Genomic DNA, 13,235 nt, shown 5'->3' with positions numbered 1-13,235 from the left:
TAATGGCCGCTCACTTGCTCCCCGCTGTAGTTGTGTAAGGGTGTGTACTCCCAGTAGTGTTACGCTCTGGTAATGGCCGATCACTTGCTCCCTGCTGTAGCTGTGTAAGGGTGTGTACTCCCAGTAGTGTTACGCTCTGGTAATGGCCGCTCACTTGCTCCCCGCTGTAGCTGTGTAAGGGTGTGTACTCCCAGTAGTGGTACGCTGACGCTCTGGTAATGGCCGCTCACTTGCTCCCTGCTGTAGCTGTGTAAGGGTGTGTACTCCCAGTAGTGTTACGCTCTGGTAATGGCCGCTCACTTGCTCCCTGCTGTAGCTGTGTAAGGGTGTGTACTCCCAGTAGTGTTACGCTCTGGTAATGGCCGCTCACTTGCTCCCCGCTGTAGCTGTGTAAGGGTGTGTACTCCCAGTAGTGGTACACTCTGGTAATGGCCGCTCACTTGCTCCCCACTGTAGCTGTGTAATGGTGTGTACTCTCAGTAGTGGTACACTCTGGTAATGGCCGCTCACTTGCTCCCCGCTGTAGCTGTGTAATGGTGTGTACTCCCAGTAGTGGTACACTCTGGTAATGGCCGCTCACTTGCTCCCCGCTGTAGCTGTGTAATGGTGTGTACTTCCAGTAGTGGTACACTCTGGTAATGGCCGCTCACTTGCTTCCTGCTGTAGCTGTGTAAGGGTGTGTACTCCCAGTAGTGGTACACTCTGGTAATGGCCGCTCACTTGCTCCCCGCTGTAGTTGTGTAAGGGTGTGTACTCCCAGTAGTGTTACGCTCTGGTAATGGCCGCTCACTTGCTCCCTGCTGTAGCTGTGTAAGGGTGTGTACTCCCAGTAGTGTTACGCTCTGGTAATGGCCGCTCACTTGCTCCCCGCTGTAGCTGTGTAAGGGTGTGTACTCCCAGTAGTGGTACGCTGACGCTCTGGTAATGTGCGCTCACTTGCTCCCTGCTGTAGCTGTGTAAGGGTGTGTACTCCCAGTAGTGTTACGCTCTGGTAATGGCCGCTCACTTGCTCCCTGCTGTAGCTGTGTAAGGGTGTGTACTCCCAGTAGTGTTATGCTCTGGTAATGGCCGCTCACTTGCTTCCCGCTGTAGCTGTATAATGGTGTGTACTCCCAGTAGTGGTACGCTGACGCTCTGGTAATGGCCGCTCACTTGCTCCCCGCTGTAGCTGTGTAAGGGTTTATTTGCGTTACACGTTTCTCTATAGTCTCAGTAACCAGAGTTCTGTATCCACAGCTAGAGAGACCCACAAAGCAGATGCGGGAGGCAGAGGAACGTCTGAAAGCTATTCCCCAGTTCTGTTTCCCTGATGCCCGAGACTGGATGCCAGTGTCTGAGTATCACAGGTAGGTAGGTAGGTGTGTGTGTGTGTGTGTGTGTGTGTGTGTATCACATGTCGGCACACCCTAACACTTTATTAGCACTTATGATTTTCCCTATCACTTTGTATATATTTTTGTATTATTTTAATCACACTTCACCTACATAGCACTTATGTGCTTCTTATTAACCCTTATTAATTTTCACCCGTGTGCTGACCTGGGGTAGCCGACCTGTGCCGACGTGATGGGGTCCTGCACCCCGGACCCATACCTAGTATTAGGGACCCCCAGTGATGGAGAAGCCTTGCCGATCGGCCTGGGGGCTTAACCCTATATCTGCAGATATACACATTCATTTAACAGACACACCACTGCCGCCAGAGACCCAGGAGGGACACACAGGAGAGGCGCGCGCTGTGCCCTCCGTGTCCCTCCTTCCCAGCAGAAATCAGTGGCGGCGGCTAGGGCGCCCCGCAGCCCTGTGCGCCCCCAAGCGCTCGCAGGGGCTGCGGGCCCCTAGTTACACCACTGGGTGTGTGCATGGCATTATAGTCTGCGCATGTGCTTCCATGTAGCCAGATCCCTATGGGCCCGTGAGTGACAGTTTGGGCAGAGGATCACTGCAGTTTGGAAGTTCTTGTGCCAAGTCCATGTCAAAGGTGAGATTCCTGAAAGTTCTGCAGAGCGTGACCCAATCCTCCTCCTCCTCCGCCTGAAATCAGCAGCTGTGACCCTCTCTTCCTGGCTTGTACCCTCCTGCAGATATTGTCACAATGTAACAGTGTGTTTCCTGTGTTTCAGTGAGACTTTCTCCTTCATGCTGACAGGGGAAGATGGCAGCAGAAGGTTTGGATATTGCCGGCGATTATTGGTAAGCATTGTATTACAGATGTTAGTTCTCCAAACATGCTGCTCCGTAAATGTTGGTTTTCTCGCTTGGAAGTCGAAGCATTTTACGGTTACATGAAATAACATAGTCAGTTTGGTAGAACAGTAGTTAGCATTGCTGTATCATAGCCCTGGGGTCTTGGTTTTAATTCCAACCGGGGATCTATTTGTGTGGAGTTTGTATGTGCTCCCATGTTTGTGTGTGTTTCTTTTGGGTGCTCTTGTTTCCTTCCAAACCTCTGAAAATAATGGACCCCAGTGTACATGTGGTTGGGAATTTAGGCAGTAAGCTCCAACGAGGCAGGGTGACCTGACACGGACCCGGACGGGTGTCGTATGGTATGCCAGCGCTCGGGCTCCCGGCGACCAGCATACTGGCGCCGGGAGCCCGACCGCCGGCATACCGACAGCGTGGCAAGCGCAAAGGAGCCCCTTGCGGGCACGGTCGCGCCACACTATTTTATTCTCCCTCCAGGGGGGTCGTGGACCCCCACGAGGGAGAATAGTTGTCGGTATGCCGGGTGTCGGGATTCCGGCGCCGGTATACTGTGCGCCGGGATCCCGACATTCGGCATACAGAGGACCACCCGACCCGGACACCCAGTCACTATACGGTTCAGTCTACCTGTGTATCTCTGGCTGTCCGGGAGTGATAGGACTTGTAGTTCCACAGCTCTGACATAGACTGCGGCTATAATATAGGACACACAGGCAATTATAATGCGGCAGTGCTGTAAAATATGTCTGAACAATAACACCAGGATATTATTCTGCACAGTGGGGGTCAGTCTGCTCATGTAATCTCCGATATGAAATAACAGAATTTTATTACTAAATGAGTGTTTGGGGTCATGTTATTCTGTGAATGATGGCTTGGAGCTAAACACAGATGTGCTGATCCCACTGCAATACATGTATGTGTAAGAATATTATTCACTGGTGTTACTGATCCCTCATTCACTGGGTCATAGTTATTTCCCAGCTCTGGCAGTTTTCCCCCCTCTCTCTCCTTTCCCATCTATCTCCCTCTCTTACCCTACCTCTCCCTCATCTCTCTCTCTCTCTCTCTCTCTCCTGCCCTTCCAATCCTCCCATCTCTCTCCTTCTCTTACTATGTCTCTCCCTCATCTCTCTCTCTGCCATTCCAATGCTCCCATCTCTCTCCTTCTCTTACCCTGCCTCTCCCTCATCTCTCTCTCTCTCTCTCTCTCTCTCTCTCTCTCTCTCTGCCCTTCCAATCCTCCCATCTCTCTCCTTCTCTTACCCTGTCTCTCCCACATCTCTCTCTCTGCCCTTCCAATCCTCCCATCTCTCTCCTTCTCTTACCCTGCCTCTCTCTCTTTCTCTCTCTGCCCTTCCAATCCTCTCATCTCTCTCCTTCTCTTACCCTGCCTCTCCCTCATCTCTCTCTCTCTCTCTCTCTCTCTCTCTCTCTCTCTCTCTGCCCTTCCAATCCTCCCATCTCTCTCCTTCTCTTACTCTGTCTCTCCCTCATCTCTCTCTCTCTCTCTATCTCTCTCTCTCTCTCTCTCTGCCATTCCAATCCTCCCATCTCTCTCCTTCTCTTACTCTGTTTCTCCCTCATCTCTCTCTCTCTCTCTCTCTGCCATTCCAATCCTCCCATCTCTCTCCTTCTCTTACTCTCTCTCCCTCATCTCTCTCTCTCTCTCTCTCTCTCTCTCTCTCTCTCTCTGCCATTCCAATCCTCCCATCTCTCTTCTTCTCTTACTCTGTCTCTCCCTCATCTCTTTCTCTCTCCCCCTTCCAATCCTCCCACCTCTCTCCCCTTTCCCATCTATCTACCTCTCTTACCCTGTCTCTCCCTCATCTCTTTCTCTCTCTCTCTCCCCTTCCAATCCTCCCATCTCTCTCCCTCTCTTACTCTGTCTCTCCCTCATCTCTTTCTCTCTCTCTCCCCTTCCAATCCTCCCATCTCTCCCTCTCTTACCCTGTCTCTCCCTCATCTTTCTCTCTCTCTCTCCCCTTCCAATCCTCCCATCTCTCTCCCTCTCTTACTCTGTCTCTCCCTCATCTCTCTCTCTCTCTCTCTCTCTCTCTCTCTCCTTCCAATCCTCCCATCTCTCTCCCTCTCTTACTCTCTCTCCCTCATCTTTCTCTCTCTCTCTCCCCTTCCAATCCTCCCATCTCTCCCTCTCTTACCCTGTCTCTCCCTCCTCTCTTTCTCTCTCTCTCTCCCCTTCCAATCCTCCCATCTCTCTCCCTCTCTTACTCTGCCTCTCCCTCATCTTTTTCTCTCTCTCTCCCCTTCCAATCCTCCCATCTCTCCCTCATATCTCTCTCTCTCTCTCTCTCTCTCCCCCTTCCATTCCTCCCATCTCTCCCTCTCTTACCCTGTCTCTCCCCCATCTCTCATTTTCTCTGCCCCTCCAATCTCTTTCTCCCTTCCCTTTTGCAAGCTGACCAGTAGCAATAAAGTTGCCAGCATTTTGTCCTTCATTGGTGGCTGTAGGAGCTCAAAACAGGGGAACAGCGGGGTGCTTGCAGGTATCACTGTGCATTTCATTATATAATGGGTAATTCTATATATATTCTCAATGTTTTCTGTCTGTGGTTATGGCATGATATTCTTTTATTTATTTACAGGGCAGTACTGTGTGTGCCTCTTATATCTGTTGTTGGGTTCATGATGTGACACAAGGGAATGTTATTGTCATAGTACATTTTTTTCCCCTAAGCAGAGCAATCTTGAAACTTGCTGTGAAAAAATCCTGCAAATTGCGTCTGGAACCCGTGAGGGCGGAGTCCTTAGTGGATTGGCCTTTTAAGTCTTCCCTTACTTAGAAGACAATGTATAACCCCCCCCCCCCCCCCCCCAGCCATTAGAGCAGTTTATATGTCTGTTAAAATTGTCAATCAGAAAAATAATTTTATGATATTCAAAGGACACCTGTCTTATTTTAGATCTGTTTTGAGTTATTCTAGAAATGCATTGACAGTACAGTTAACAACCACAAGGGGGCACCAAAGTGAGCGACTGAAATAAACAAATAAGAAAACATTTTAAAATGTATAATAACGACTATTCTTATGGTGCTGAGTGCTCATTTTATTATAGTGTACAACTTGTTAGGAACTTTGTCTCTAGGCCATGGGTGGACTGGCCATCTGGCATTTCTGGCAAATGCCATAACGGCCGAAGGCCTAAAACCTTAGCCGAACAGCTCTGTTGTTGCTGTTATCCATCTGGGACATTATCAAGCATGTAGTAGTAGTATTTACTATATATATTTATCAAAGGGCTCAAACCATGCACTCTCTAATAGTTATCCCAGCCTCTAAGTATGGGCCCCTACCTCTGCATTTGCCCGGTGGGCCCTTTATGCCCCAGTCCAACTCTACCCTTTACCCTGATACAAAGTCTGTAAATATGGACAATGCCGTGGCATGCGGGAGAGACTACTCCACTTATTCCCATGATGCACTGCTTTTGACCTCATGTCATCCCTTCTGTATTCCTAGCTAGTCACATGATGGCAGGGGAAAGATGAGTTCGGGAGATTGTGCTGGAAATGTACATGCTGAGAAGAGGGGCATTCCAAAGCCACTCTGCTTAGTGAATCATATGTCATGTAACTGTGGTTGCCGCGGTGACTTAGTAAACCATAAATCTTTAATAGCACTTGAAGTACAGGAACAAGGAAAGTTGAACAGTTTCATGTTTCTTCTTAGAGGTTACCAGGATGATTTATTTAACATTAAAAAAAAAATGTATTTTTTTCACAAGATAGCAGCTGTAAATAGCGAAGAGTCCACTTATATTCCAGACAGAGATACTTCTCAGTGTGGGTTTATGGCAACGGACTTTATGCAACTGATTCCAGAATTGTAAAGCATCACATAACTCACGTTGTTTTTACAATTTTGTACAGACGATTGTATCATTTCTGTTTATCTGTCTCATAACCATAAATGTCAGAGCCTTGTTTTCTTATATTATCTACTTGAAGCCCTTCAGCGACTCTTAGATAATAGGACGTAGACCTAATTTTTCCTGTTACAGTGTAGTTCTGACAAGAACAGGGTCTTCTACACTTTATCAGCCCCAAACTCAGATCTCAGCTTCCCAGGTATGTATCTATTTGATAAACTTTAATAAAATAATCTAATTTATAAAAGATCTGATTGAACAATTTGCACATTTACATTATAATAAGAACCATAAGATATAATCTGTGCACACTACTGTTTTATGCTGACATACTGGTGAAGAACTAGGACTTTATATCTATTCTGGAATAATTTAAATCCCCTAATACAAAGCTGTTCATCCAGTGGTCGAAGGGCTAATCTTAAAATATGGAACCCATTGACTCAATTGGACAGATTCGGTTGCCAGGCTGATCTGCTGGAACCCCTCAGTGGCCCTGTTAGTGTATTCAGTTAATGGTCCACACACATACTGTACGTATTTCAATGCGTAAAATCCAGATGGAACCCAATAATTCTGAACCTTTATTTTGTTTCTGTAAAGAAAGAGTTAAATATGTGAATCATTTATATTGGGATCCGTAATGAGATCTGGTCTCAGATGGCTTCCCCCTAGCTGAACTCTGATACTCACCATTGGGAGCCGTGACTCATGCGCCGGTTTCATACTGACTTTGTAGCTACAACAAAAAAGAGTTTTCTTGGGAGTGATCATGGAGTTGAGATATCTATCTGGGTGTCACACGCTTTCATCTGGCTACAAATACATTGCTGGCTGACGCTCAAATGCCAGATAAGGAGTTTTGGATCAGGGGAAATCTGGGCACTGTATACTTTAGTTTAAGAAAAGAAACACTCTACATTTATACCAAAATACATTTTTCTAGCATTTATATCAATAAGCAAAAAACAGGAAGCCCGTAACGGTCTGTGAGTAAAATAATGGAGTTGTGCATATCAACACGTAGTGTTGTACATAGCACAGTCAGGGCTGACTGCATGGATGGTCCATTAGCAGGTTTGAAATGCCCTGCCACGTTCTGTAAAATATCCAACCCTAGCAGCTGATTCAGCTATCTCATTCTGTAAAAAGAGATTTTGTTTTTTGGACTTGAAATTGGAGTTTTATTTGGCCCATGTTGCTAGTAATGGCCTGCAGGAAGCATATGTGGGTTCCATTATGATGCCCATTGCGGTACCCCATATTTATCACAGGTACTGTAACTGTTGATATCAGGTGTCATTAGAGCATTTACTGGTATGCTGTGTGTGGGGGTGGTCTTGTAAATCATCCCTAGGGACGTAGCACAATGGGGGCGCAATAGTGACCATTTATCCGAGTATCCACAGTTGTCCGACTATGGGGGGTCCTTCCGAGTTGATTGCTAGCTGAATTTGTTTGCAGCGCAGCGATCAGGCTAAAAATCGGCAGTTCTGCGCATGCGTATGCAGCGCAAGGCACGCGCGACGTATGGGCACAACGAACGATGTCGTTTTGCACAGGGTCTAGCTATGCACTTCAGTCGCACTGCTTGCCGCAGAGTGATTGACATGAAGTGGGTGTTTCTGGGTGGCAAGTGACCATTTTCAGGGAGTGTGCGGAAAAACGCAGGCATGCCAGGAAGAACGCAGGCCTGGCTGGGTGGGTTTGTGACGTCAAATCCGGAACTGAATAGTCTGAAGTGATCGCAAGCGCTGAGTCGGTTTTGAGCTACTCTGAAACTACACAAAAATTTTTTGCAGGCGCTCTGCGATACAACCGTTTGCACTTCTGCTAAGCTAAAATACACTCCCAGTGGGCGGCGGCATAGCGTTTGCACGGCTGCTAAAACTAGCTAGCGAGCGATCAACTCGGAATGACCCCCTATGTCCCTAATTATTACAATATTTATATTGTACTGTGTAATGAATGGAATATGTGGGATGAGCGCTGAAAACGTTATCAACGTTCAGTTTTGTATCTCTGGAAAATGTGTTGGTCTCCAATTACCTCCTCGAATGTGCAGCATAGTGGGGGAAGGGGCATGACAGGGACCAAATAAATGACTTGTATTGTAGGGAACATTAGCTCTGTTTGTGGTTTCCATTCATTTCTCATTGTTTTGGCAAATGACCGGGATTACTCATTGCAGTTTACATAGATCACTATGGAGACTAACATTGTAATACACAGACCTGGTATAATCACATTGCTGGGTTCATAATGAGACCTCTGTATCATTTCCATTTCCCAGAGCCTGCACATTATTGGTAATGATATTGCAAGAGGCTTTATGGGAACAGATTGAGAGAACGGCCAATGAGTGGATTCCTCTATCACAGGCTCTCAATCTCTGTCCCCTGAACCCCCGCACAGGTCATGTTTGCCAGGTCACCTGTGGATTTTTAAAATGTGACAGTTGGTGATACACAGTGCACCTGCTGGGAGTCCTGGGAAACGTAACCTGTGAGGGGTCTTGAGGACTGAGCGTGAGAACCACTGCTCTACAGTACATCATACACAGAATTTACTGCAGTACAAACTAGGCTGAAAGATGAATGAGGTGATGATTGACAGACTGCTGGCATTTGGGGGCAGCGACGGGGAGCATTCCAGGAAATTGGGACTCTTGGGCCCCATTTTTTGGGCATGGCGATGCCAGTGGTTGCTTCCTTGGATGCAGCTTTGCCGGCCCCGACAGTGTGCTTTTGCTGTTTATCCCAAGTATCCTGAGAGTCCGCTGTTCATGAAATGGTTGCGATGCTGCATTGTTGGACGCAGCAGCGCATCAGAGAAGCACGTAGTGGACGTCTTTTTACAGCTTTTGCATAATTCTGCACAGCTGCTGTGTACATAAATGCAGCAGCTGTGCCATTTGCGAATAACCGTGAATTATCTTCTATGCTCCATCCAGGGCCCTTCACGCGTCTAGTTCCCTTCACAGGGGGACACAGCCGGGGGACACAGCGGGCAGCGGAGGGCACAGCAGTAGTGGATCTTGCCATGGTGCGGCGCCCTCCGGAGGGCGACGGCGCCCTCCGGAAGGCGGCGCCCCGTGCAAAAGTCCTGCTTGCCCGTGGCAAGATCCGCTACTGGCTCCATCTACAGCCCATCTCTGCATTACAGTATGTGCTCTGTATTCTCCAATATACTCCTCTTGTATCCATCTCCGGTCACTCCATACAGACCGCCTTCTGCCCTCTACTGACATTCTCCTTCATTATGTTCCACTTGCCACCTTCCTGTTTCCCTCACATCCTCTATTACTGTAAACTATAAGGAGCAGCTGTAAACCTTTACATATATTGTGTTTTACCCACTTGTGCTAACTATATTGTATAACTAGTAATTCATTCTGAAGAGATTCCCTTGTCAGCAGGGCCAGATTACAGGCCACATGGGCCTGGGACCAAAAAACGTTTAAGGGCCTGTGCTAAGAAGGGGAGGAGCTGTGACCAGTGCTGCATGGGCGTGACATGGCCGAGTGCGTGTGAACAGTGGGGGTCATTCCGAGTTGATCGCTCGCTAGCAGTTTTTAGCAGCCGTGCAAACGCATAGTCGTCGCCCACCGTGGAGTGTATTTTCGCTTTGCAGAAGTGCAAACGCTTGTGCAGCAGAGCGCCTGCAAAATCTTTTTGTGCAAAACAAGACCAGCCCTGTAGTTACTCTTCGTGTGCGTTGATTCTAACGATGGAGGGACGGCTTTTGACGTCACACACCCGAGAGAGAGAGAGAGAGAGAGATATACTTACCATCTCTACCGCTGGCAGTCAGGCTCCTCGTGCTGGCAGAGATCCCGGGCAGCCGCAGGGGGGGAGGAGGAGGAGGAGGAGGAGAGAGGGGGACTTGAGCCGCAGCAGCACTATGTCATCGGTAGCGGCGCCACTGCAGCACTCCCCTCTCCTTCCACATTGGCTGACCGCTGCTGAGAATGCTGGGATGAGGGAACCGCATCCCAGCATTCACAGCAGCGCCGGGCAGCCAATGCAGAAGGAGAGGGGACTGCTGCAGCGGCGCCGCTACCAATGACATAGCGCTGCTGCGGCTCCAGTCCCCCTCCCTCCTCCTCCTTCTCTGACTCCAGCGCTGCTGCTGCTCTCCCTCCAGCGCGGCGCACGGCACACAACAGATGGCATGTAATGAGTCAATTTGACTCATTACATGCCGCTGGCCGTGCGCCCTCAGTGTAACTGCGCTGTGTGCCAGGCACAACTGGCACATAGGTAGTTACGGCGCTGGTTGGGAGCGGAACACCTGACAGGAGCTGAACACCTTACAGTTGGGAGCGGAACACCTGACAGTTGGGAGCAGTGCCGTAACTAGGTATTTTAGCGCTGTGTGCAAGAAACGGCATTGGCGCCCCCCCCCCCCCCCCCTCCTCTGGCAGGAGAGGAGCAGTGCGCGCCTGGGGCGCGCAAAAAGTATATAGGGATGTGGCTTCATGGGGAAGGGGCGTGGCCACAAAATAATGCCAATTCATACTACAGTGCATAGTAGTCTCCTCTCCATTATTCAAATTACGCTGCACAATAGCGCCACTACATCAGGTAGAGCTCCGTTTACACATTACGGCAGACGGCGTGCCTTTTTACACATTACGGCAGACAGCGTCCCCCTTTTTACACATTACGGCAGGCAGCGTCCCCCGTTTTCTCTGACGTCCTAGTGGATGCTGGGACTCCGTCAGGACCATGGGGAATAGCGGCTCCGCAGGAGACAGGGCACAAAATTTAAAAGTTTGACCACTAGGTGGTGTGTACTGGCTCCTCCCCCTATGACCCTCCTCCAAGCCTCAGTTAGGTTTTTGTGCCCGTCCGAGCAGGGTGCAATCTAGGTGGCTCTCCTAAAGAGCTGCTTAGAAAAAGTTTGTTAGGTTTTTTATTTTCAGTGAGTCCTGCTGGCAACAGGCTCACTGCAACGAGGGACTTAGGGGAGAAGAAGTGAACTCACCTGCGTGCAGGATGGATTTGCTTCTTAGGCTACTGGACACTAGCTCCAGAGGGACGATCACAGGTACAGCCTGGATGGGTCACCGGAGCCGCGCCGCCGACCCCCTTGCAGATGCCGAATAGAGAAGAGGTCCAGAAACCGGCGGCAGAAGACGTCTCAGTCTTCATGAGGTAGCGCACAGCACTGCAGCTGTGCGCCATTGCTCTCCGCACACTTCACACCAGCGGTCACTGAGGGTGCAGGGCGCTGGGGGGGGGCGCCCTGGGCAGCAATGTAATATACCTATTCTGGCTAAAATATATCACATATAGCCCCTGGGGCTATATGGATGTATTTAACCCCTGCCAGGTTCCAAAAAAACCGGGAGAAGAAGCCCGCCGAAAAGGGGGCGGGGCCTATTCTCCTCAGCACACAGCGCCATTTTCCTGCCCAGCTCCGCTGCGAGGAAGGCTCCCAGGACTCTCCCCTGCACTGCACTACAGAAACAGGGTAAAAACAGAGAGGGGGGGCACTTATTGGCGATGTTTATAATATTTGAGCTGCTATAAAGGGAACACACTTTTTAAGGTTGTCCCTATATATATTTATAGCGCTTGGGTGTGTGCTGGCAAACTCTCCCTCTGTCTTCCCAAAGGGCTAGTGGGGTCCTGTCTTCTATCAGAGCATTCCCTGTGTGTCTGCTGTGTGTCGGTATGTGTGTGTCGACATGTATGAGGACGATGTTGGCGTGGAGGCGGAGCAATTGCCTGTAATGGTGATGTCACCCCCTAGGGAGTCGACACCAGAATGGATGGCTTTGTTTATGGAATTACGGGATAGTGTCAGCACGCTACAAAAGTCGGTTGACGACATGAGACAGCCGGCAAACCAGTTAGTACCTGTCCAGGCGTCTCAGACACCGTCAGGGGCTGTAAAACGCCCTTTACCTCAGTCGGTCGACACAGACCCAGACACTGACACTGAATCCAGTGTCGACGGTGAAGAAACAAACGTATTTTCCAGTAGGGCCACACGTTATATGATCACGGCAATGAAGGAGGCTTTGCATATCTCTGATACTGCAAGTACCACAAAAAGGGGTATTATGTGGGGTGTGAAAAAACTACCGATAGTTTTTCCTGAATCAGAGGAACTGAATGAAGTGTGTGATGAAGCGTGGGTTACCCCAGATAGAAAACTGCTAATTTCAAAGAAGTTATTGGCATTATACCCTTTCCCGCCAGAGGTTAGGGCGCGCTGGGAAACACCTCCTAGGGTGGATAAGGCGCTCACACGCTTATCAAAGCAAGTGGCGTTACCGTCTCCTGATACGGCCGCCCTCAAGGATCCAGCTGATAGGAGGCTGGAGAATACATTAAAAAGTATATACACACATACTGGTGTTATACTGAGACCAGCAATCGCCTCAGCCTGGATGTGCAGTGCTGGCGTGGCTTGGTCGGAGTCACTGTCTGAAAATATTGATACCCTGGATAGGGACAGTATTTTACTGACTATAGAGCAGTTAAAGGACACCCGGCTTCTCCAAAGGCGTCAGCATGACGCTGGGACCTTACAAGCAGACTCAGGGGCGGTGGGGGGTCGCCTCAAACATTTCAGCGCACAGTGGGCTCACTCGCAGGTGGACCCCTGGATCCTGCCGGTAGTATCTCAGGGTTACAGGTTGGAATTCGAGAAGTCCCCTCCTCGCCGTTTCCTAAAGTCTGCTTTGCCAACGTCTCCCTCCGACAGGGCGACGGTATTGGAGGCCATTCACAAGCTGTATTCTCAGCAGGTGATAGTCAAGGTACCCCTCCTACAACAGGGACAGGGGTATTACTCCACGCTATTTGTGGTACCGAAGCCGGACGGCTCGGTAAGACCGATTCTAAATCTAAAATCTCTGAACCTGTACATACAAAAATTCAAGTTCAAGATGGAGTCACTCAGAGCAGTGATAGCGAATCTGGAAGAAGGGGATTTTATGGTGTCCTTGGACATCAAGGATGCTTACCTTCATGTTCCAATTTGTCCTTCACACCAAGGGTACCTCAGGTTCGTGGTCCAAAACTGTCATTATCAGTTTCAGACGCTGCCGTTTGGATTGTGTCCACGGCACCCCGGGTCTTTACCAAGGTAATGGCCGAAATGATGATCCTTCTTCGAAG

General features: G+C 49.2%; 1 protein-coding gene across 7 annotated transcripts in view; it reads left to right on the top strand.

Moving 5' to 3' along the window:
- DENND2B (DENN domain containing 2B) overlaps nt 1-13,235 on the top strand; it is a 421,742-nt gene that overhangs the window by 362,555 nt on the left and 45,952 nt on the right. For all 7 annotated transcript variants that reach the window (XM_063944050.1, XM_063944049.1, XM_063944052.1 and 4 more), the window contains 2 exons: nt 1,237-1,346; nt 2,124-2,193. In XM_063944050.1, the coding sequence (XP_063800120.1) occupies nt 1,237-1,346; nt 2,124-2,193 (180 nt within the window). The remainder of the gene's footprint in view (nt 1-1,236; nt 1,347-2,123; nt 2,194-13,235) is intronic.

The sequence above is a fragment of the Pseudophryne corroboree genome, chromosome 11, assembly GCF_028390025.1.
Source record: "Pseudophryne corroboree isolate aPseCor3 chromosome 11, aPseCor3.hap2, whole genome shotgun sequence".
Classification (NCBI taxonomy): domain Eukaryota; kingdom Metazoa; phylum Chordata; class Amphibia; order Anura; family Myobatrachidae; genus Pseudophryne; species Pseudophryne corroboree.
This window is presented reverse-complemented; position numbering and strand designations above follow the sequence as displayed.